The following is a 23,194-nucleotide window of genomic DNA, read 5'->3' as shown; positions in this document are numbered from 1 at the left end:
TTGGGAAGGGGCCTGGGCTTTTCTGAGAAACAATTGATGAGGACAATGAGAAACTTTTGTTCTAGCTTCTCGTGTTTTGTCACAATAAGTTGGTTGAGTTGTAACGGAGCAACTCCACAATCAACTTTGTCAACAGTTGATCGAAGCAGTAAAGGCTTCAGGACAGTGTTAAAACGTGCTACTTGCTAATGATGTACTTTTCAAACTCAAACTTTGTATACAGTAAGTTAAAAGTCACTCCCTCCCCCTCTTTACTTCTAGGCTGTTAATTGGATTTTCTGTCAATTAGTAATTGTTTGAGGTGATTTCTTTTTGGCAGTGTATCATCAAGCACTTCTGTTTTGTCAACAAACCGTTCATTAACTACTTAGGCATAATAATAGCACGTAAAGCTGCTTGTTAAATCTTGTTAAAATCGGAAGTTGTAGCTCTTTAGCCACTAATAGCAGAGCAGAGCAGACCCAGTGTGTTTTGGCCTTAATTGGGTACAAATGAAAGTGGAGAGGGAGGGGTCCCCAGTGTCTGGGAACTCCCCAGGTAGGTTACCTTACACACCCCTCTGGGAGAAGTGGGCCAGTCCATGTGAGTACAGGTGTTTGTGGCAAAACAGGATTTAAAATAAGTGAGGTAGCCATCGTGAAAAATGATACTTTTCCAAGCAGATAGTGGTAGTAGTGCAATGAGACTATACTACATTATGGCTTATGTCTTGAGCAAAGCGAAGTCTCTTCTTGATAAGTGTGTTGGATTCTTTCATGTGCAAAGTTTTGACACCTGAGGCCAATACTTACATTAAATCTTCCAGATATGGGTCTTAAGTCTGGTTTGTTCACATTTTAACTATCTAACTTCTCAGCTACAAGATTTGAAATCAGTCAATTTGAAATATGTAAGAACTGAAGTTCTGGTGTTAAATAGCATTATTTTTCAATATGCAGTGATATTGAAAAAATAGCAGTATTTTTACAAATTAACTGGTCTTGATACTATATTGACCAAAAGCAGGATTGAGTTGAATGTCAGCCACACCAAGCCAGAAGCATAACGGGCAAGCCCTACACAACAGAAGCTCCTGTCAAAAATCCAATATAAAAAGTAATACACAGTCAATCCCCTATCACAATCCCTACAGTAGTATCATCCTCTGCAATATCATACCCATACATTAACAGTATCAGTGAGCTTCCCTATCAGTGCCCACCACAGTAGCAGTAGAGCTCCTCCCTCCAGCCAGGTGTTAACTGTTTGGTGCCAAAGTCATTACTGCCTGTGTACAGGAGCTGTCTCGCCTTTCACATAAATGGGCATTAAGGACGTTATTACACTCCACCGTTTACTGTTGTCACCACGCACGGTAAATCTCTCCACCAACGGAGGCTTTGTTGCGCAGGAATTCCTGTCTGCCCGCGGTGTTTATTATTGTTGTAAACAGAGGGACGTGCGACGCAGAACTGAGCTGAAGGAGCCTTACTTACACTGTGTGTGGACAGTGGAGGAGTGCGGATGTGAGTATGTGACAATGTGTCAGAGGCAGGGAAATCGGACTCCTCAGCCACTCATTCAGTACAGGCAGGGCCAAGCAGTGTAGGTGAGGGCGGCTGACAGGGGAACATGCTACAGAGATTGTCTCCCTTTCCAAGGCATACAGCGCTTTCGGAGTTACACACACGCGAAGATTTGTAGGGCGAAGAGGAAAAGGCAGAATGAAAGAGAAGATGGCAGGACCTGTGATGTTGTGGAGGTGGGAGCGGAACAATCTTCGCGTACGGAAGGTAACAGTGTCGCCGTTGTCGCCCTTCTTGCTGTGTTGTTGCCCCCTGACAGTTACATGATGTATGATCCGTTTATTTGTACGGTGCTGGGTTTTTTCTACAGGTTTATTTTCTCAGGTTGCTTTCCCCATTGATCAAGTCCAGTGCTCCATCGCAGCAGTGGTCTACCTTTCCCCCATGTTTCACTGCCCCTGAATAGGTGCCACATTTTTCAAGACATGATTCGGTCTTGTACACTTGCCAAAAGGTATGAAAATGGACGAAAGCATGCCCGGCATTTGTAAATATAACATTGAATAGCCCCGTCTCTGCCTTGACAATGCCTTAGAAGGAGCTGTCTAGGCCTACTCAATGTTTCAAACCGGTATCAGCAACTTATCTTAACATTAGGCTAAGGTTTATTCCTTTGTGTAGGTGAATTGATTGCTTAAAATGAGCGGAGTTGGATTTATGTTATTCTTTGTAGCAGTAAAGTGCACTTAAGATCATCAGAGAAACGCTCGAGTGATCCTTATTCTTAAGTTGTAACCTCAGAAAGCCGGGCATGAGTTGAACAAAAGGCTTATATATCCAGCCGGGCGATTAGGACGGAACGGTGGGTATCGCGTGACCACGTGTTTAGGAAGGGGTAATGTCGATACAAGGTGTTGTGGTCTCGTTTGTACGGAAGTCGCGAGTGACGTGCGTTTGGGGAACAACAGAACCGTCTTGCCCGCTCATTCACGTCGCTCTCACCTGCGTAAAGTAATGTTGACGATGACGGAAAACTTCCAGATGTTTTGTTGTAAGAGTCGACCTTACTTTGTAGAACATAAATGCTTCTCTGAACGCAGAAAGTGTGTTTCATTCATTCATACGTCAGTATTCAGTTTATTCAGTTTCGCATTATTGCGTTCATAAGAAATAGAAGGCTGCTCGTTATTTAGTTTATCTTTGATTCAAACTGACTCTTGTTACTGGAAAGTCACATTTTATTTGCCACGTGTGACTTCCACCATACGTAAAGGTACGTGACATTTGATATAAATGCATCTGGGTCAAATCAAAAGAGAGAGTTCGTAGAAGTGGGCTGAACGTAGGTGTGGTTGTTTGGTTATACTGCATCGTGGGATTTCAGTTTCCCGTATTTCTTGGAATGCTCCTATTAACAAAAGATTATAGGGGTAATTAAGAGGGCTTGAAGTAAAGATATATTGGTATGGGTGGGGATGTCTCTTTCTTTTTAAATGCAAAAATTAAAATAAAGGAGTGGCGGTTTCATTGTTGCTTAGCTGTTTTGCCCTGTTTGTGCAATAACATCTCAAAGGAAGTCTTTCTTACCACATCAATTGTATTGTTTTTCTTAACCACACAATACATCCTTGTTACCTATACGTAGACCTTACCTTAGACCTATCTAATCCCTACCTTTTGAGAGCAAATAGATAGCTAAATACTAGGCTGGGTTCCAGGCTAAGACAGCTCATCTGATAGAGAAATTTTTCACACTGGACGAAGTTGAAAGAATGCCACTTGTTTGAGGACCGGAGTTGAACTTGACTTCCACAGTCCGACAGGGAAGTGTAAGGAATATTTGGGCTGCCCTTCCTCCCAGACTGTGGACTAAGGCTGGCCTTACATGGGGCAGGAATGGGTAGAGGGGAGACCTGCCAAATCTGTAGCAAGGCGACGGATCGGAAGCATTACAGCTGTTACTGTATGAGGTTATTAGAGGTCAAGGGCGTAGCTTTTGTAGTCCTCTAAGGGCTGACACACCCATGTGTATGTCTGTGTGTGTGTGTGGTACTTTAATTGGTCGATACAGGAAGAGGGAATGTTATCATCATGAGCTTGCTAAGCTTTTCAAGAAATGCTTGAAGTGGGAGGATTTAACAGTTAGTACATTTTACACAGAAGGTGCTTACAATGTATGTCTGATAGACTATTGAATTGAAGTACATGTACATGTACATTGTGTTGGTTATTGCAAAATTTAGCACAGAAAGGATGAAAAGATATGAAGAAATTGCTAAAGACAAAATGCACCTTCAAGTTGGTTCGCTTTCCATTTAGTGGAGAAAAACTCAGTTTTATAGTAAATGCTGACAGCAAAATGTTGATTGTTATAAAATTGTGAAATTAAACATTGCAATTTGAGAAACAAAACAATGCATAGGTGAGGCCTTGTTTTTCACAGCAGCACTTTTTATTAGCAGTTTAGCAACAAATAATAATTCTCCTCCCCCCACTAGGTGGTAAAATGGCTTACTGCTGCGGAGAAAATGAGCAAATTTACCATAATACCATTTAGACTAAACCAAGTGTCGTAAAGGGCTTATTGAGTTGGAGGCAATATAATCTGTCCATAGCCAAGAGACATTTATTATCATTACGAGCCACATGTAAGATAGCGAACAATGAATGATGATTTGTCTTGTTGTCAGTGTCTTGTGCGGAAATTGTATTTAATCATCGCAGCTTAAAAGGTACCTAGAAGATATGACTTGCCTTAGGAGATAGAAACGGATAGCATGTTCTCTTCTGATAGTTGGGCTAAGTTGAACTGTATTGAGAAAAAAAACAACAGACTTTCAAATGAAATGTCCTTTAGAAAATTACTTTCGAGGGAGGAGTTAGGTTTCTTTTGGATGTTTTTAGGTATTTTATTGACCCTTTGTCAGTTTTTTATTGGGGTTAGAATACCTGGAAATACCTAAAAACATCTAAAAGAAGCCTAATTTCTACTCAGAGAGTAGAGAAACTCCCCATTTGCATCCATCCATGGATAAGTTTAAACATTTCTGGTCCAGATTGATTTTATAGTGATGCCACTGGACAGTAAAAGTTAAAGGTCATCAGCCATTCTATAATGGTAATTTCACGCTGGAGACAGACAGACTTCGGAACTGACAGATTTGGGTTACCTCCTGTAGAAACTCTGCTTATGGTCAGCTGATGGTCAGTTGAACACCTTGACTTGGTGTCATCCTGGTCAGTTTATGCCTGCTCAGATGGTCACTGTCAACAACAGTAGTGTAGGCTATTGTAGCTGTCCAAGAGACACAGAAACATACTCCTTGAACACTTAAAGTTCACATTAGGCACTAGCAGCCAAGATGTGTTAGTCTACCAACAATAGTGATTGGTCATCAGTTATCCTGATGAAGGCGACAGTGGTTGCTGAAAATTTGATCTTGTATAATGTGTGTGTTGGATCAATAAAATTCAACATTTTATCAACAACCAACACAGATGAACTTTCATAATGACTTCTAAAATCATCTTTAGCAATTCTGGATGGAATCCTGTCTTCAACTTGGTTTACAACTTCTCATTGACATGGTTTTTCCAGAAATCGTAAAACCTAAAATGTCTTTACAAAATCCTGCCTTCATGAGTCGAGTACCAGTTCTACATGTAATTGCAAGTCATCATTGGACTTTATCCGGCTGACAAACCTTCAGATTCTTATGCATGAAACCAGCAAGATTGTCACAAAGTTTATTATTCTTCAGATTTTCACTTCCTTGACTTTACCAGAAGATCTTACAAGAACATTCTTGGAGCATTATGAATAGGGAAGTGTGGGAGGGTGTAGCTAACCCAGGGTCCCACTCAGCACATGACTCACCAGAAATGGCTGTTTGTGATGACAGTAGCTAAGCAGCCTGGTAAGCCTCAGGAGCAGTAACGACCTTGTGTAGGAGTAATGACTTTGACAGGTACCGGTGTTGGTGTCTTGTAACCCTTTAAGATAATCACCTATTAAGGGCCATTCCATTTCTAAAGTTTGGAAGGGCTGTGAGCAAAAGTTTTGAAAAGTTAAAATTGGAGAAGCAAGACAGAAAATCTAAGGTCTTGGTCAAGAGAAGTGTAAGAAATTTGACATTAGACAATATACTTTAAACAATAACTTTTTAAAAAAAAAAGCAAGAAACCTTTCTGCTAATTTCAGAATTCTCTGTTTTTTTTAAGCAATTTATGAACACTTATTGTCTTTGCTACATGTACATTTCTATACTGCCTGTAACTCTTTGGGTTTATTTGATTGAACCATTGTCAGCCCTCTCTTTCTCAGAGTTTCTTGATTATCAGGATACTAATTTGACACTAGCTTAGTTGCCATGGTAACCAAGATTTAGGTCAATATTATGATGAGGAAACAAAATTTCATAACTTCCTGCAAAGTCAAAAGGCCAGTCTTTTCAGTCAGAGTGACCTCTTTCAACTTACTGTAGATACTTCAACTATTGAATCAGTATACTTTCATCTCCCCTGTTTACTGTAAATATGTATATTGTAGATACGTACACAAAGAGATCAAGGGTTTCAGATGGCCAGCTCAAAGCTGGAAATGTTTTTGATAAGCTGAGTTGTGTTTGTGGTTGTGTTTGGTGAGTTTACTGTTACAAAGTAGGCCTCTAACTGTATTTCTGTGTTAGGCAGATGTTCCTTTGTAATATAAGCCTTTCCCAACCTACTTCCAGTCGAATCATACCACCTTTGTTTTCTGCATAAACTTGACATGTTTTTTTTTTACTATATCACATGCACAGGACAATAGCTAATTATACGCCAGAGAAATGTATGTAGCCTCTACCAGGCTTCAGGATGTGGTTGGAAGGGGTAGAAATTGGCCAGGAAGACGGATAATTTGCCAGTGGAGTTGGTCCTTTGTTATAATTAATTGATTCATTCATTGATGTTTATTGCAAATTCATGCCCGAGGGCTAATTGCATACAGACATTAACAAGAAAAATGTGGTGATATAAGACTATTTGCTAACTACTTCTATGTGTACGATATACTTATTGAACCTACTATCTCTACTTAAACCTAATATTGCTATTTGGCCAATTTCTACTCTTTTCAGCCACTTCTGAAGCCTGTTAGAGGCTACAGAATGATCACTTGTCTCACAGTTTCAACCACTTGATCATCATAATTAAAAGGAGAACTACACATTTGCAGAACCATGATAATATATCTGCAAAGTCAGCAGAAGAATCAAAGGCTGTATCACCAGCCAGGGATGTTTTAGCAAGTCTAGACGTGTCTGAACTTGAATTTGGGCATGTATCCTTCCTTGAAGGTCAGTTTAATAGCCTGTGATATCAGCAAGAATTTACGTTGCCATAACCAAGTCTTTTTACAAGGCTCATTTTACTGCATGAGACGCCCATTAAAATTGAGAAGGTATTTTATTTGGCTCGAAGTCAAAGAGTCTGGTTTTGCTGAGTTGCAGATAGCCGTAATTGTAACTATTAGATGCCGGCTATACCTTCAAGCCGATTCTCTATCTTACTCTTTGAGAACATTTGGGAACATTTTAGAAGGACTGAGAACAAAGAGAGGGGAGCATTTGGTCTTCATTCAGTGTCCTTCCTGTCTTTGTTGTGAAGCTAGGGGGCCTCGTCAGATGTTCTACTAATGAAGCAGAAGGACAATTGGAACATCATGTGCAGATGAGCTAGATTTGTTAGAAGTTAAAGTCTGTGTAACAACCTATTACTAGCTTCCTTGACTTTATGGCAAGGATGGTATAGGAACTTTAGGAAGGGTCATAGCTGGGTTGCGTATAAATGACGTGGAAAAAGATGCATAAGGAACAGTCACTCGCTATCTGGTTTAATGTCAATATTGTTCCCAATCTCCCGAGGATTAGACTTGCTTGCACACTGATGTTAAGGCTTGCAGCTTGCAATTTGCCTTCGATAGTTTGGAAAAATTTCAAGAGAAAAAACTTACGAAACCATCCTTGTATTTTTCGTCACTTCCACAATCATTGTTCCCCATCTCCCAAGGGTAGACATGCTTGCAGTGATGCTGAGGCTTGATGTCAGCCTGCCATATACTTAAATTCTTTGAAAGTTTGAAAAAATTTCAATAGAAACAAACTAAGAAATCGTCCTTGTATTTTTCATCACCTCCTAGTCCTACAATCATTCTTGAACAATCCCCTCAAAAAGCTGGCCCAAAACTTTGATTTCCCTCAAGGAAGTTTTCAGTAAAGGTAAAAAAAAATGTCCCCGTTAATGCCTGGAGACATTGGAGAAGAAACTGTTTCAGTGGACATGACATCTTGTACCCTTTCACATTTGTATATGCCTCTTAAAGGTAATCCTGGGCCATCTGAACACGCTAAGACTGTTGACACATTTCCAAGAGCCGTGACTCACTGAAATGCCTGGGAAAAGATCACCTCCCGTTAATTGGTTTGCACTTCTGTTTGGCAGATAGTATCAACTGTTTAACATTGTTGAAATTCTGGCCTTCATCTAGAGTTAAGGAGTTTGGAATGAAGACATTGGGTTGAGGTGGGGTTCAGGGGAAAGTTGGTTCAACTCAAGCAGTGATTTCTTGGATCAGCTATATTTTTTCTACGACTCAGCAGAGATCAAAGGTTCAAAGGCTGGCAAGTTAAAGTGTATTACTATTAGCTGTACTGAGAATAGTCAAGGTGACGCATAAAACATTGTTTTTCTTTAAATTCTGATCTTCAGGTATTCTTGATTTTCATGGTAATAGATGGATATTGAGTATGTTTTGAAAATTATTTTTTCTTTAAATTCTGGTCTATGGATAGCCTTGGTTTTCATGGTAATAGGTGGAAAATCGTTTTTAAAATTGTGTTTTCTGCATCTTTACAAAATTTCTTCTTGTAATCTTTAAGCAATTGGTATTAAAAGGATAGAAAGATAACATCTTGAAGGGAAAAAGAAACAATTAGAGATGATTTTGAAACAAGGAGCAGTGCCGTTCTTGGATGTCATTAAAAATACATCACTCTTTTCAATCAATCTGTCAAATTTTAATTGTGCTTCCATGTAGATATTCTATTGTAACCTGATACCGATATTAATCTACATATTAATGAGATTTTTGTTTGTAATTGTAGTAACAGATGTTTGTAAATGATATTTGCTTCTGTCTTACATGGAAAATGTGTTGAACTCTATCATTGCATTTGACATTTTGTAGTTTTAAATTTATGATACGGGGTCTAATCCCCTATTATGAATCCAAGATTTTGGCAATGTTTTTCCATGATTATGAAATCTCTGCACATGTTCAGCGTATCTATTATATCCATATTGAACGCGACGTGGTGCCTGCCAAAATCTCTTTCCCGGCTCATTAGCATAATTCTGGGGACGGATCGCTGCAGACTTAAAAGCCTGTTTTAATGAGGCAATCTATTAATGGGTTACAAATTATTGTAGCGGAAATATTCTGATATGCATACATATATTCATGTACTTGTTTTTCTTTCTATGACAGGAATATTTTGTTTCCTACCATGAATACCTTGAAGGACATGTTAAAGGAAGCATATCAGCATTTTTAACATTTGGTGAATCTGTGGATAAGACATAGAGCTATATGGAGTTCAAACAATGGGAAACAACAATTATAATTCCAGTATGATATTTTGCATACTACTTTATTCAGTGCAAACCTTAGTTGAAACACTGCCATATAGTAATTTGCACAGGTTTTAAACAATAGTAGGCTTTTCTGCCATGTAAAATGTTATAGGCTTTAAAATCTCCTAGAAAAACTTTTGATGAGATTGTCCTTAGTGTACAAATAAGAATGATTTCAGTCCATCAGCATAATCATTTTCTGTCACCATAACTTGTACATTCTACAGTATTGTGGTCAAACTTGATAAGGTAGCAATTAAGGCCAAATGTGCTTCCTCCCCACCCTAAAATCAATAAATGTAATTAAAAAATGTCCCTCTCTCATCAAAACCCCACCACGACTCCTGACATCTCTCACCCTCCTTTCCTTTGTAAACTAATTAGCATACCCATTTCCCATGATTCCCGGGGCTATATTGCTTGACATGCAGCCCCCGACTGCACATATTCCGCTCAGTCCACATGTGACAAGGCAGGGGAGATGTTGTATTTATACCGTGTTGGAAAATGACCTGGCTACGCGCGATGGAGGAAATGTTATTGCTCGACGCGAAGGGAGGGTGTGCCCACAGCCTTCTCTGTCTGACGGTAAGACGTTTATCGAATTATAACATCGACATTCCTTCAGTTTATTCTTCCGTTTTTACTTGGCAGCGCTGTATATACCCACGTAGGCTATCTAGCATAATGTTGTTATTGCCAGTGAATAAACTTATGGAAAGGATATGCAGCATTAGAGTCAAATGTAGGTGATTTATACTCTATTTGCCTGCAGGGAGAAAGGATTTCCTCTGTAGTTGATGTACGATGTTATTCAGGAAGCTTTCATTCAAGCACAATGTAAAGTTAGGACTAGGAATTCAGGTCAAGTAGCGTTTTATGACATTATCAATAATTTTTTGCCTGTAGGCTATAGGTGTGCATGCAGCAAACCCCACTGGTATACCCGCTGGTTTTGTAATGCATTAACGGTGGTAAAGCTTTTACCAGACATTGCCCTTTGTCTATCATGTATAATTGTCATATCTCTATGATAGGTTTTAAACATAGCAGATTGTGCTAGCTATTTTTGGGCTGCCTTTGTCTCAGGTAAAATGCTGTCATGATATATTTGGTGTTTCCTGCATATATCAGCATGGCTTTGTGCTTTGTTATTGTTCCCCTACTAGCGATGGTATCGTTTATAGTTGAACTGCAGACGGCGATTATTCCTTTGTGGTGAGGCAGGATTTATTGCCAGCGTTTTGCATGGGAAACTGTCATAAAATCATTATTTATGGCCGAATGCTTCCAACATTGTGTGGGATTTCAACGATTATTCAGAAGAAATTTATATACCTTCATGGTAATCTTGTCGAATGAGTTATGAAGAAGGAAAGGAAAGGAAATTTTATTCAGAAAGTCTTTTATTCAGAAAGTCTTTTAAAAGTTAAATTCTTTAACAATTGCAACTTAGATAATAAGTATAAGATTCCCTTTTGAATCAAATTTTCTATTCATACTGTATTTTCTGATATCATTTTTATATCAAAAGACAGAAAATGGAGATACAGTTTTAGTGATATTTTCTTGTGTTTTGATATGATAGTTCTATTAAAGTATACTGCCACTGTAGCCTGTAGCAAGGTAATGTTAGGCAAAACACCAGTGATACATTGTGTTTGTCATGCTATATACCCATGACAAAAACACCTTAACAAGCTGTTGTATATTCATAGCTAACCGTGCTGCATATTTATAATAATTGCCTATTGTGATGGCTTGTTTTCTTGTTCTCAACAATCTGAATCTTTTATCACAAAGAAATTGTGGTTAATTTGTTTTCGTGCATGTCTCATGTTTTGAATCATTAACATATCTTTTCAAGTATTCAGAGCACAAGATTTTAGGCAAAAGATCTAGGAATACTGTGTATGCTATTTAACACCGTAGGTGTATTGAATAACTAATTACAATGTAATTACAATATTCAGGGTCCAGAATCTTCAGAACAATCAGGGGGCATAAGACTGAGAGTAACAATCTATTTGGAATATATGGGTGTCTCCCTATGCCCATCTCCTCAACACTAACAGAATATCCAGTAAATAACTATTCACAATGTAAATACAATATTCAGTGTGCAGACTCTTCAGACTCTTCAAGGTGTGTAAGAGTAAGAATACAAATCTATCTGGCATATTATGTGGGTGTCTCCCTATGTCCATCTCCTTAACAGAATGTCCAGATCACTCAAAGCTGTCCAGTGTAATTGGGGGGATTTGTGTGAATGAGAAGGCGGCCGTCCACACAGGATGGCGTGATGGGGTGTACTAAAGGCGTAATGTGCTGAGTTTGGGTCGATAAAGCTCAGGAGATGTAACACCCCCTTTATCTGAATCAAAAGGTTTACTAACAAAAAACCCAGAAACAAGGACAAACACGGTGTGTACATGTATCTTAGAGTTAAAGACTGTCTTGCAAATGCTGGCTACAAATTTAAATGTACAGTTCCAATATTTTTTTTAGAATATATACAGCTGGCTTTAAATAGCTTCAAAACAGTACAATGGAAAAGATAAAATATGACACTATTCAGTTGTATGAGAGGTATCATGTTGCAAGTTTAAAACCCATATATGTAATGAGAAAGGTACCTTTACATTGAACTGACAATGGACCTGGTCTTTTAAGTAGAGGCAAATAAAACGTGACAATGTTGTATTTCATGGGGTATAAAACTATATTGATTGCTACCTTCATAAATGTGTGAGTTATTTGACTCTAACTACGTGAAAAAGTCAGGATTTTCCCACATTAGAGATGTTCCATTTCACCACCAAAATGTTGCCAAAAGAAGCCTTCAAGATTTTTGTAACAACCTTTAAGCAAATCTGTCTTTCTTAGTGTGACTTGACTTTCATTAATTTTATGCAGTGAGTTTTATTAAAAGCTTTGCTCAATAATTTGTGCATGAAGGAGGAAGATGATGCATATGACAGTTGATTGAGAAGCCCTTGTTGTAAAAACTAGGTCATAAATTCTCCCAAGGATACTGATAGAGGCACATGGCTGCTCAGGGTTCCTTAGTATTCATAGTTTAGTGATGATAAGAGGGTAGGAGACAGTCTTTACATATGTGGTCTTTAGGGATGGGTGAATGGATGGCGTTTCAGCACCAAGGACAGTGGTGGGAGGGGGGCTCTCTTTCAAAGATGCTTTTAGTTGAATAGTAGTGTTCTAGCCAGCCTGATTTTTTTTCCGTCATCTCAATTCTCATATTACAATTTTGTTTGACATACATGTAACCTCATGTTGAGCTCTAGAGGTGTGACAATCCAAGGGATCTGCTCTAAGATTTTTGACAGAAAGATGAATGCTTGCTAGAACACCGGTGGAAAGGTTAAGTTTTCTGTAACTTAGTAGTAGATTTTGCAATATGGATAGCATCTTTACTGTACGAATGGACAGCAGTTTTAAACTATAGTAGCTACTGCTTTAAATTGCTTTTATTTGATAACAAACTCATAATTTAGTGAACTTCATGGCTTTCTTTTGACTATCTCTAATTGCCCCAGGCTAGTATGAATATGTAGCTGCATTAGCCAGTTCTGGAATATGTTGGCTGCTAATAGAAAACACAATTTGCTTGATACTAAAAATGGCTAAAATCTAACTTAGCCATTCGAATCATCCTACGTTATTCTATCGCAGTAACTCAATCAAGTAATGGTAATCTGCAGTTTTAGCCTCAATTTCTCGGATAAAACAATTTTGGATCAGGTAATTGCTTGATCATAAAAACGTCATCCTCCCTGCAAGTGTACTGGTGAAATGTCAGCCTTGTTTTATTCATATTCGATCGTGGTTGATATGATGCGATATGATACCTGCGATTGTTTCTGGTTCCCACGAGGGGGTCGTAGGTCAACCATTTGTCACATGGCCACCTGTGTTTTATAGCATTTGTGGTTCAAAATTACATCTCAGATGGGAATTTATCCACATTTTTACCAGGACCTATATGTTGGTAAATAGTTTACTTTACATTATATGTCAGCATTTATGTCAGAATGTCAATACAATGAAATAGATGCTTGCTATGCAAATTGATCCCTTTGAGATTAAGTTAAGGTGAGCTTTACAGCCAACATCTTAGCTGTGTTGGTCTGGCTAATATTAATGTGTATTTAATGAAGAGACAATGTTGGGTTGACTGGAACGGCTGCAGCCAGTACAGTTATAAATTCATCTGTCCCTCAAATCGTGGTAACTGTTAAAGTGGCACTCATTATAATGAAATATAGTAGGTTTGAATGATACTTGAGATATATTGCTAGCCACTGCTGACTGCCTGTGAAACTGGTGTGTTATGCTAAAGCACAGTTGATACAGAAACTGAAAATTGGGACAGGGCATGTCATTTGTGGAAATGTCAAAGCTTCACCTTACATTGATTCTAGAAAATCAATCTTATCACAAATATCAAAATGGATTTTTTAATGCGTTTAGTTATTTTAAGGAAGCTAAACAAATCTTGTATCATTATAGCCATGTAGGTGTTAAAACTGTATGTAGAAGATATATGACATGTTGGTAATGAGATAATTATCGTTGACATCTCGCTGGGACAATAAAGCAAATCGGAAATTGGTAAAATTTCCATCTCATTCAAGTGTCAAGTTTCATAGCTTTGAGTCAGGTATTCTCAAAATTAGAGCCCTTGTGAAGGAAAGTTGTCATCAGAAGATGTTATCCCACAGGGAGCACTGAGCTGAAATAGTTTATCACTCCTTTGTATGGGACCATGAAGTGATTTAATGTCGTTATCGTGTTAGACTCCCTATGGTGTCTTTTCAAGGACAAGAGCAACACGAAAGGATTCGAAGCTAAGTTCTGAAAACAATTCAAGATATCTTGTTGGACATTACTTATGTGGAGATTCCATACATTTTTCTGTTATTTTGGTTTTGTTTATAACTTTTAGATTGAAATGTTATGCCTTTTTTACTGCTTACAAATTATTTCATAATTTATTTCTAAGACTTTTGTTACCACTCCCATTGCCTGTTGTTGTCATGCGTATAGTCAATCCTATTGCTACAATATGCTAAAAAAAGAATCAGAATCAGAATAAATTGGAAGTCAGTTTTTTTTTTACTTTGTAGCCAAAGTAATGCAAGTAAAATTGATGAGTGGAAAAATAACAGAGGAGCAAGCAGTAAAGAATAATATTAATCAAAATATTAGTGTGTATTGAAAGGCGAAATTTACATTTATCTCTGGAAGAGAAAATATAAGGAAGAAATGCTGAAATGTGTGTTTACATTGATAAAAGCACACTGCAGCCAAGTTGTCCTGCCTTCTTTGTACATACACAATCCCCCATGGCTCTTGTAAGGTCCATAAACTGACCCCAAAAATAATTGACTGCCTCATTTTCCAAAAGCAATTTCTCATAGAGCAAGATGTGGCACCGCTGCCCAGTGGAGACATGTTGTAACCAGGGTTATAAGATGCACGCCTTGCCCATTCAATTTTCCCCGGTAATCCCCAAGACCAGGTTTTGTGAGGTGTTCGTGCTGTTTTGGAGGTGACTTTCATCACACAGCCTCGTTGATGTGCAGGAATGATCCCCGAGGGACAACAGGAGACCAGCGCTCACTCCTTAGGCCTAGGAAAAAATGTTGTGTTTCTTGTTTCACGACCGACCCTAGAAAAAAATTGCTTACCCTAGCCTTTTTTTAGGTGGACCCCTGTGGACCCACAAATTTTTGGAGCTTATATAGTAGAGGGGATTCATTCTTCAACCAAACCGACATCTTGCACATGCAGTCGTCCCTCAGTAAGAACTTTTATTCAGCCTGTCACACAAATTTTTGGAGCTGATTGACCTTTTCTAGCTCCATCATCTGACACCTGAGTGATGAAATGTCGTACAATTGGTTTTCTAACATTGACATTGAAAATAAAAGTGCCCTCATGGAAGATTCACTGGACTGTATAAGTTGGATCACTAGAGATGGCCACAGCCTAATACAAAAGGAAAGAAAAAAAGATAAATCCCTACCTACTTTTTCAGGACTGAAACAGATAACAGAACATTTTTTCCTTAGGCCTTACACATCAGACCATCAGGAAATTCATGAGTATCAGCTGCAGTAATTGCACTTTGTAGGAGGAACCGGCCGCAAGTAGGTTATGATGGAAATTTGTAGTGCCCGTGGCATTTTAGACGGGATATGTTTCATCGTTTTAACGATATCTCATCTCCGGGAGTGTGAAGTGTGATGGGTGATGCGACGTGAAGAGTTGTTGAGGCAGAATCTTTGTCTCTTGACATACATGTACTTTCAGAAGGGATGTGCTATTAATGTATAGAGCGGCACAAAAAAATGTAAACTAAGAAACCACCAAAAATGTAACTTTGCTAAGTTGCTTTCTTGATCATAAGTTGTATGAAAGTATGCAAGAATGTTGGAAGGACAATTTTTTGTTCATATTCCATGAGATTAAATTGGGCCAAAGGCCAAAATTGGGTCCAAAGTGGTCCCACCAGACTTTTATCTGCCCAAAAGATAATATAGAATATCTCAGATGATTTATATTGCCTTTGGCTAATGGTAGTTGTCATTAGGTGTAATGCTAGAAAATCTCAGACTAGTTATTGTCAAAATGCAGGAAAGACCATAATTTATTTATATGTTCTAGTCATAACAGGAGATTTTACATTTGGTCAGATTTTCTGAACCGTTTTTCTGTCATATTCCCAATGCAGTAGATTCAGTAGGTCAAATTTCTGTCCCGCCATAGCCATGTTGAAATTCTCACACCCAGCCATTTGCAAGTGACCTAATTTCTACTCCAGGGAAGTTGCAAGGTTCTGATCAATATGGGCTCTTCGGAGATTGAGTGTTCAGGTGGACACAAAAATATTCATGGCAACTTGGTATTCATAGCTGCAGCCATTTTGTGTGTTACTGGAACGGTGCTGGTCTCGTAAATAATTTAGACCAACAGCGTGTGGCTGATGACAGTCGAATCAACTTCAATGTGCCTCTTGAGCCAAAGAATCACCCAGGAAAGCATTTATAGTATACTGTATTTTCTCAAATTTAAGCATATCAGTAAAAAAAAATCCACAATACGATTATTCTCAAAGTTATAGCTTACATTTAAATTGTAGATTGCAAAGTTGAGAAAACTACTGTTGTTTTGGTAGAGCATTGTGTTTTAATTTTTTTAATTGTACAACTTGAGGTAAAGTGTTAATGAACAATGTCTACTAATACATTTGCAAGTTGTACTTGTCGAACAAGTGTTTCCTTGCCTGTCACTAGAGCTAACAACAGAAGACCACTTCTCATGCTCCCAAGAAAAGAAATCTCATTGTTCCCACGATTTCCTTTAGACCCTCAAGCATCCTTCTATCCCCTCTTGTTAGGGGAAAGCTTAAACTACAGCATCGTCCTGTTGGAAGGCTGCGGTTTGGTACAATTCCTGAAATTTCCTGATAGGAATCTTGTGCAGACATGTAAGGATTTTCACCCTCAAAGTTTGCTGTCGGGAGGCAAATTTAGATTCTTTTCTCCAACTTGCAGTTGGAGTTTGGGACTCATTTGATGAGCAATATGCTCTAACTTGTTAATTGTATTTGTGGCTCTAGTCTAATGCTTAAACTGATGTCTACTCAGACGTCCATCTCAGAAAAATGTTGAGCAAACCATTAAACAATTTTTGTGAAACCAGGCAAACAGCCAAGACATTATCTATGACTATGACTAGAAAAGCTTTTATGCTTTTCTCAAACCATATGTTTCTTTCAGAACCTCTGTAGAGGATGCTTGAAGTTTGTGTTATGTTTAATGTTACAATTATATATATCTAAAATAGGAGAGCTCTACCTACACTGTTTCAGGTTTTATACATTTCCCTCAGAATACAGTATCCTCTTAGCATGCGTGGAGTTCACATGATGGAAAGCTTTTGTGCTTCTCACAAACTGGGTGTTTCTTTCGGAACCTCTGTAGAGGGTGCATGAAGTTTATGTAACGTTTAATTTTACAATCAAGATATCTTTATGAAGGAGAACTCTATGTGCATTCTAACTTCTGTCATACACTGCATAGCCCAATAGTAATTGGATAATTAGCAGCATAACACTGTTTCAGGTTTAGCTCTTCCTCGGAATATCCTCTTAGCATGCGTGAAGTTCACATTGCATTAACTTCCCCTGCGGTAGGTTTCGGTGCACAGCTGTAGGTAATTGCTCTAATGTGCGAACGTACAGCTCTACAACAGGTGAGCAGGAGGGCCACTTCCTGTGGGCTGACCTCGCTTGACCCCTGCTGATGGACATGTGAGAATACTGCCCACTAATTGTGGTCTGAGGCTGGATATGAATTATAAAGAGCCTGAGACAATTATGTACATAGGAAAGATCAGAGGTAAGGTTATGCCTTTTGAAAGAACTTAACTACTCATGAGGGAAAAATTCTAGGTAATTGGCCATTTTGACATACAAAAATTAGCGTCTTGTAGTATAGAAAATGTAGAAATTAGTTACAATTTTACTGGAATATAAGTTTGTGTTTGCAGCTAAAATTGAAATGATGAAAAAAAAACTAGAGCTAAGCAGAACCCTGACCAGTGTTGAAGGAAACAATGGTGCAATTCTAGAAGGCGACAATGAAATAAAGGTTTCCTTTGATATTCAATCTGTGTACTTGTGAGAGTGATCATAATTTAAAACTGCCCATTATTTTCCTTTGAAATGTCAATAGGTATAAGAAATGTAGTTAAAGGTGTGTATTTATTTTACTTTGTTTAAAGGTACATCATTAAAACCATTATTACTTGTCTGTGTGTAAGTATGAAATATATCCTTACAAGTTAAGTAAGGATAACATGTGTAAGTAAGAAATATGTCCTTACATGTAGGTAAACTTCTCGCTTCCCTAGTGATTAATTATTGTACCTCCAACCTTCCTCCCTGACCCCTTAAACATTTTATCCACGCTTAAACATTTTAGATTCGGCTGATCATCTTCCTGGGGCATCCGGGAAGTCCCCTATAACTCCTTTAAGATCAAAGCCAAGTGCGGACCTACCGCTTGACCTGTCAGAAGTCATATCACGTTCACCCTCGAGACCTTAAAAGCTGGCGGATTTCCTCCTCTTCAAAGAGCAGAGAACGTTTCTTACCCCCATCAAACTCAAGGCCACAGCAAGTAAATTTTATGGATGATGCAGACTCCAAATGTAATGCGAGCGGGCGAAAAAAAGATACAAGGCAGGCCGAAAAAAAAAGGTTCCTACATTTTAAAATTTTGACTTAATCATTAATTGTACAAATGGTTTTGATTCAGTGGGAACATCACATATACACAGCCAACATCACATATTACTGCATCAAAGTAAGAAACAAAACATTAAATCAGAGCCTTTTCTTGTCTCCTCTCTTTATAGTTATCTGCCATCCACCCTCCGGCATGGCAACAGACATCTTTGCCCATTTTTGGCATGGTCACCACTGTCAGAAGGCAACAAAATCGGGTGAAAATTAATGCGATCGCTGATGTAATCCATAACAATTACTTGCTGTGGCCTAACATGAAATCCGTGATATTGTGTGAGGGGAGTGGAGGTCAGCATAGGTTGCCTGACCCCTGTAAGAAATCCCACCAATTATTACATCAACAAAGTGGTGTTGTTAACTGGGATATGTAATAGTAACTAATACCTACCCTTCGTTTCCTGATTTTTCCTGGTAGAGCAAAGAGCTGATTAGGAATCAAACCTGGCGCCAGTTGATTTGTGGCAGCTTTTGGCTTCTGGAAAGAAATCAGGAGTCATCGTCTTGATTGGAACAACCTGTTGTACATTGTGTTTCATACTAATTTTGTGCATTAAAAGTTTGTGGATATAATAAAAGTTACAATCATTCTACAGCTTTCAGTATGTATTTGGGTTGTTAATTCTAACTTCTGGAAAGAAATCAGGAGTTATCATCTAGATTGGAACAACCTGTTGTACAAGATACTTTGTATTTAATACTAATTTAGTGCATTAAAAGTTTGTGGATAGGATAAAAGTTATCAAGCTCACAATCATTGTAGGACATATGGTATGTATTTCCGTTTATAGTATACAATGTCAGTAAGTGTGCTACGTTCACCCTGCGATAAGTAATACAATGTCACTAAATATGATAACGTGTGAGTTGTAATTTGGCACCACCTAAAAGAAGCACCCAAAGGTCATTGTGCCAACAAAGTCTTTAAGTGATCTTAAGTTTGGGAAGGAGGCTGAAGGTGTAAGAAAGGTGTAAGAAAGGATGTAGTGAAGGTGACACCAGTCTGACAGTCTGCCATGGAATGTTTGTAATGTCCCGTGTCACATACCATCCCGACACTTCACATTGTCATTCCCACATCTTTCACTCTGTCTGACAAAATGGCACGGTGCTGACAGAGTCGTACAAAAGAGCAACATGTACTGTAAATAAGGGTGAAGGTTTCCAGAAGTCAGGAATTTCAAATAGCAGAGTTCAAAGATCTCTTTCTACAGGTCTTAAATATTTCTGTAGACATCTTAATTTTAAAGACCTAGAGCGAAGGATAATATTGAATCTAAGTGTTTTTTTTTCAATACAAGGGAAGACAGTTTTCATATAGAATTTGAGATTAAAGCGTAGAATACAGTAGTCATTTGTATCTGCCCCTTCTTTTTTATGTATGGTTAACATTTCAAGTGCACATATATACTCAAATACTGTGTATACTTTTTTGTATGCTGTTGTCAAATATTGGGAAATGTTCCAAGACAGGTCTGGTTAAAAGGTAAATATACAGGGCAGGGGAAGACATTGTGTTTTGCACGTAAACCATGTCTCCTTCGGTGGGAATGGAATTTCAAGGTGACAGGGACTGCTGGAGAAGGCATCTGATGACGAAGTTTCAATGTCACCTTGTGTGTCCACAGGGATGGAAAGTAACACCTGCAATCTGTAGGAAAGAATTCAGCTTGTAACTTGCAATGTTGAAGGCTAGAAAAAAGTCATACTTGACATTTTGAACTACAGTTTGATAAACTGTAGAAATGCAGTATCATACAGTAGCTGTACAGTGCCATACAATAGCTATACAGTACCATACAGTAGCTATACAGTACCATACAGTAGCTATACAGTACCATACAGTAGCTATGCAGTAGCTATGCAGTTCTATACAGTAGCTATGTAGTTCCATACAGTAGCTATGCAGTTATATACAGTAGCTATGTAGTTCCATACAGTAGCTATGCAGTTATATACAGTAGCTATGTAGTTCCATACAGTAGCTATGCAGTAGCTATGCAGTTCTATACAGTAGCTATATACAATGTAGTTCCATACTGTAGCTATGCAGTTCCATACAATAGCTATGCAGTACCATACAATAGCTATGCAGTACCATACAAAAGCCCAGATTCCTAGTAGCTATTACAATATATATATACAGAGCTAAAGCAAGATGTTAAGTCCATCTAAAACGTCTGTAGTAGGCCAGAGACAGTTGCTAGGGCATTTGTAGAAAATTATCTGATTTAATTTGCAGATAACTTGAAATGTTACAGTCAGAGGAAAAAGGCATTTCAATCCCTGTGATTTCAATATTGTCTATTACAAGTATAGGGAGGAACTAATAGTCTTTTCAATAACCCCAACTTGTCACTGTATGATGCATGTCAAGGTGTGTTATTAGTTTGGTCTATTTGCAGACGTGCAAGACAAGGATTTTGCTGGGAATACCAATGTCAGCACAGTCAGAACACTACATGACACTTCATTTTGTTTAGGGTGTGGTTAGGTTTAATGACGTTTCATGCTGTGAAATTATACCTGTCAAATCATTTCAGGGAAGCTATTTTTCAAATTCATTTGAGATAAAATTGCAGCTTGATTAAACTTGAGATTGATTGATCAAGAAGGCTTGTTTTTGTAATGGTTGTTTACTTTGCTTTCTTCCCCAAAAGTGATCAAAATTATTGAAGGTTAAAGACACATACATAGAATGATACACAGTAGATCTCTGATCTTTTATATGCATTTACAATAAAAAAGAAGAGAACCACACAAGGTACAGAAATACTGTGTTAAGAACAAGAGATGCTTTCTGATCAACCTCACCTTTTGAAATATATGTATTGAGGGTGGAAGAAATTAGGTCACATGACATGACCTCAGGTATTGATTATGACCTTCTATGACCTTGCATCGACCTCCCTCTTTGGACTCAATATAGGATGGTCCAAACATTTTCTCAGCGGAAAAAGGCAATAAAATCGTATCATGATTCAACATGAAGATAAAGAAATTCATATTTCCATAGTGATTTCTAAATGAAAAGGTGACAACAATGTTGAATATTCTTTGTTCCCACGGGTTCATTTTCTTAACCTTTATTAAAATGATATTATTTATCATGCTAATGTATTCACTCAGAGTATGTCAGGTCAGCATTATGTATTATGACACATATTTATCATTTAAGAGTTAAATTACAATTTTAGTGGGTACTAAATTAACTGTGAATTTTGTTCAAGGCTAATTAAGGTGGTACTACAAATATTTACCTGGGACCCTTCTTGCTTTGAATCTATTGAATACTGTAGATTCTTCTGCCTTGAACTTTTATACACTAGTCTATTTATCGTATCATAGATAAAACCTACTTGTCACAATAACACACACACACAACACAAAGCAACACAACACAACAAAGCATGACATAATTCCACTCATCAAATGCTTTAGTCTAATTAAGGACATTATACACTGTGTATAATGTCCTTGGTCTAATCTATGAACAGAATGGCAAACACGTATTAGCAACAGCGCCTCCTTTCTTTTTGTGTTATTATTGCAGCATCAAAATCTAATATTCATTTAAAGATAGTTGATGATGGTTTAGAGTTACATTTGCTGGCTCTGTTTTTGCCAAGACAATTAATTATCTGATGTTATAATTCTTTGCTTGTATCTTGTCCATAATTATATTGTTTTCTATTTTTATTTACCGTTTTGTGTTTCTATCTTGACAGATCTACACAGATTGGGCGAACCACTACCTGGAGAGGGCGGGGCATAAGCGGCTGGTCCGTGACCTTCAGAAAGACATAACTGACGGTGTTCTATTGGCCACCATCATAGAGGTCGTGGGTGAGTAGCTCCTATATTATGAGACCACGTTCAGTAACTTCATAGTCCATACAAAATTGACAAGATTGGATGTCGGCCGGTAAAGTAGCCCTTTGAGGAGTAAAACTGCCATTCAAAGCTATTTTGTCACAAAAAAAGAAGAATGGCATTAAATCCCTGGCAGTCTGACAATGCACAGGTGTTTCATTAACCTCCTGTCACTTGGAATCCAACAGAGACATGCCCAACCCAAGAGGGTGCCCTGTCCAATCTGGCCAATGTTTTTGCAGTTCTGTTGTAAGTCTCTAGGGGGCATCGATCTGTCAAGGGCCAATGGTACTTGTGAACATGTAGGCCCTAATGGGCCCTGTTTGTTTTCACTTTTCGCACTTCACAAAAAAAGGATAAAATGTGTGCATTCAAGAATACTTCTCAAGATTCTGGACATTTTGCAAGATCTTGCACAAAAAGTTTTGGCTTCAAAATACTACCACAGTTACTTTCATTGTTAGTTTATGCTCGCTTTCATACTTGTCCTCTTCATGATCATGAAGGGAGTCATGAGTATGGGAGCGGAAGCAAGTGTAAACTTTCAGGATGGTATCAAGGCTATGAAATTAAAACCACAGAAGAAAACTTTTAAGTGCTCACTAGCAACCAAATAGCAAAGCTTTTTCAAACAAGACCACACAACGATGACATTGTAGGCCAACTTGCCTGGGATTTCCTCTGGCCTTAAAGAATAATTGGTACGTTTACCTAACCCAATAGTTATGTCCATGAAGGCCTCATAAAGTAGGTTTTGTCAACAACAAGGGCAAGTCTGTATGTTTTCCTAAAGCTCCTACAAGGCCCC

The 23,194-nt window shown here is 38.2% G+C and overlaps 1 protein-coding gene across 11 annotated transcripts in view; it reads left to right on the top strand.

Annotated features, from left to right (window-relative positions):
* The window catches only part of LOC109467408 (neuron navigator 2-like), a 198,234-nt gene that overhangs the window by 61,324 nt on the left and 113,716 nt on the right, over positions 1-23,194 (top strand). For 3 of the 11 annotated variants that reach the window (XM_019765356.1, XM_019765361.1, XM_019765354.1), the window contains exons 1-2: positions 1,691-1,772; positions 22,242-22,359. The exons of 1 other annotated variant lie outside the window; for it this stretch is intronic. In XM_019765356.1, coding sequence (XP_019620915.1) covers positions 1,704-1,772; positions 22,242-22,359 — 187 coding nt within the window. In that variant the 5' untranslated portion in view covers positions 1,691-1,703. Of the gene's footprint in view, positions 1-1,689; positions 1,773-22,241; positions 22,360-23,194 lie in introns of those variants that run through there. 7 more of the 11 variants (XM_019765349.1, XM_019765350.1, XM_019765362.1 and 4 more) reach the window with 4 other exon arrangements.

The sequence above is a fragment of the Branchiostoma belcheri genome, unplaced genomic scaffold (assembly GCF_001625305.1).
Source record: "Branchiostoma belcheri isolate BF01 breed outbred unplaced genomic scaffold, Haploidv18h27 scaffold18, whole genome shotgun sequence".
NCBI lineage: Eukaryota > Metazoa > Chordata > Leptocardii > Amphioxiformes > Branchiostomatidae > Branchiostoma > Branchiostoma belcheri.
Note: the sequence above shows the minus strand (reverse complement) of the source record. Positions and strands in the feature narration are given on the sequence as shown.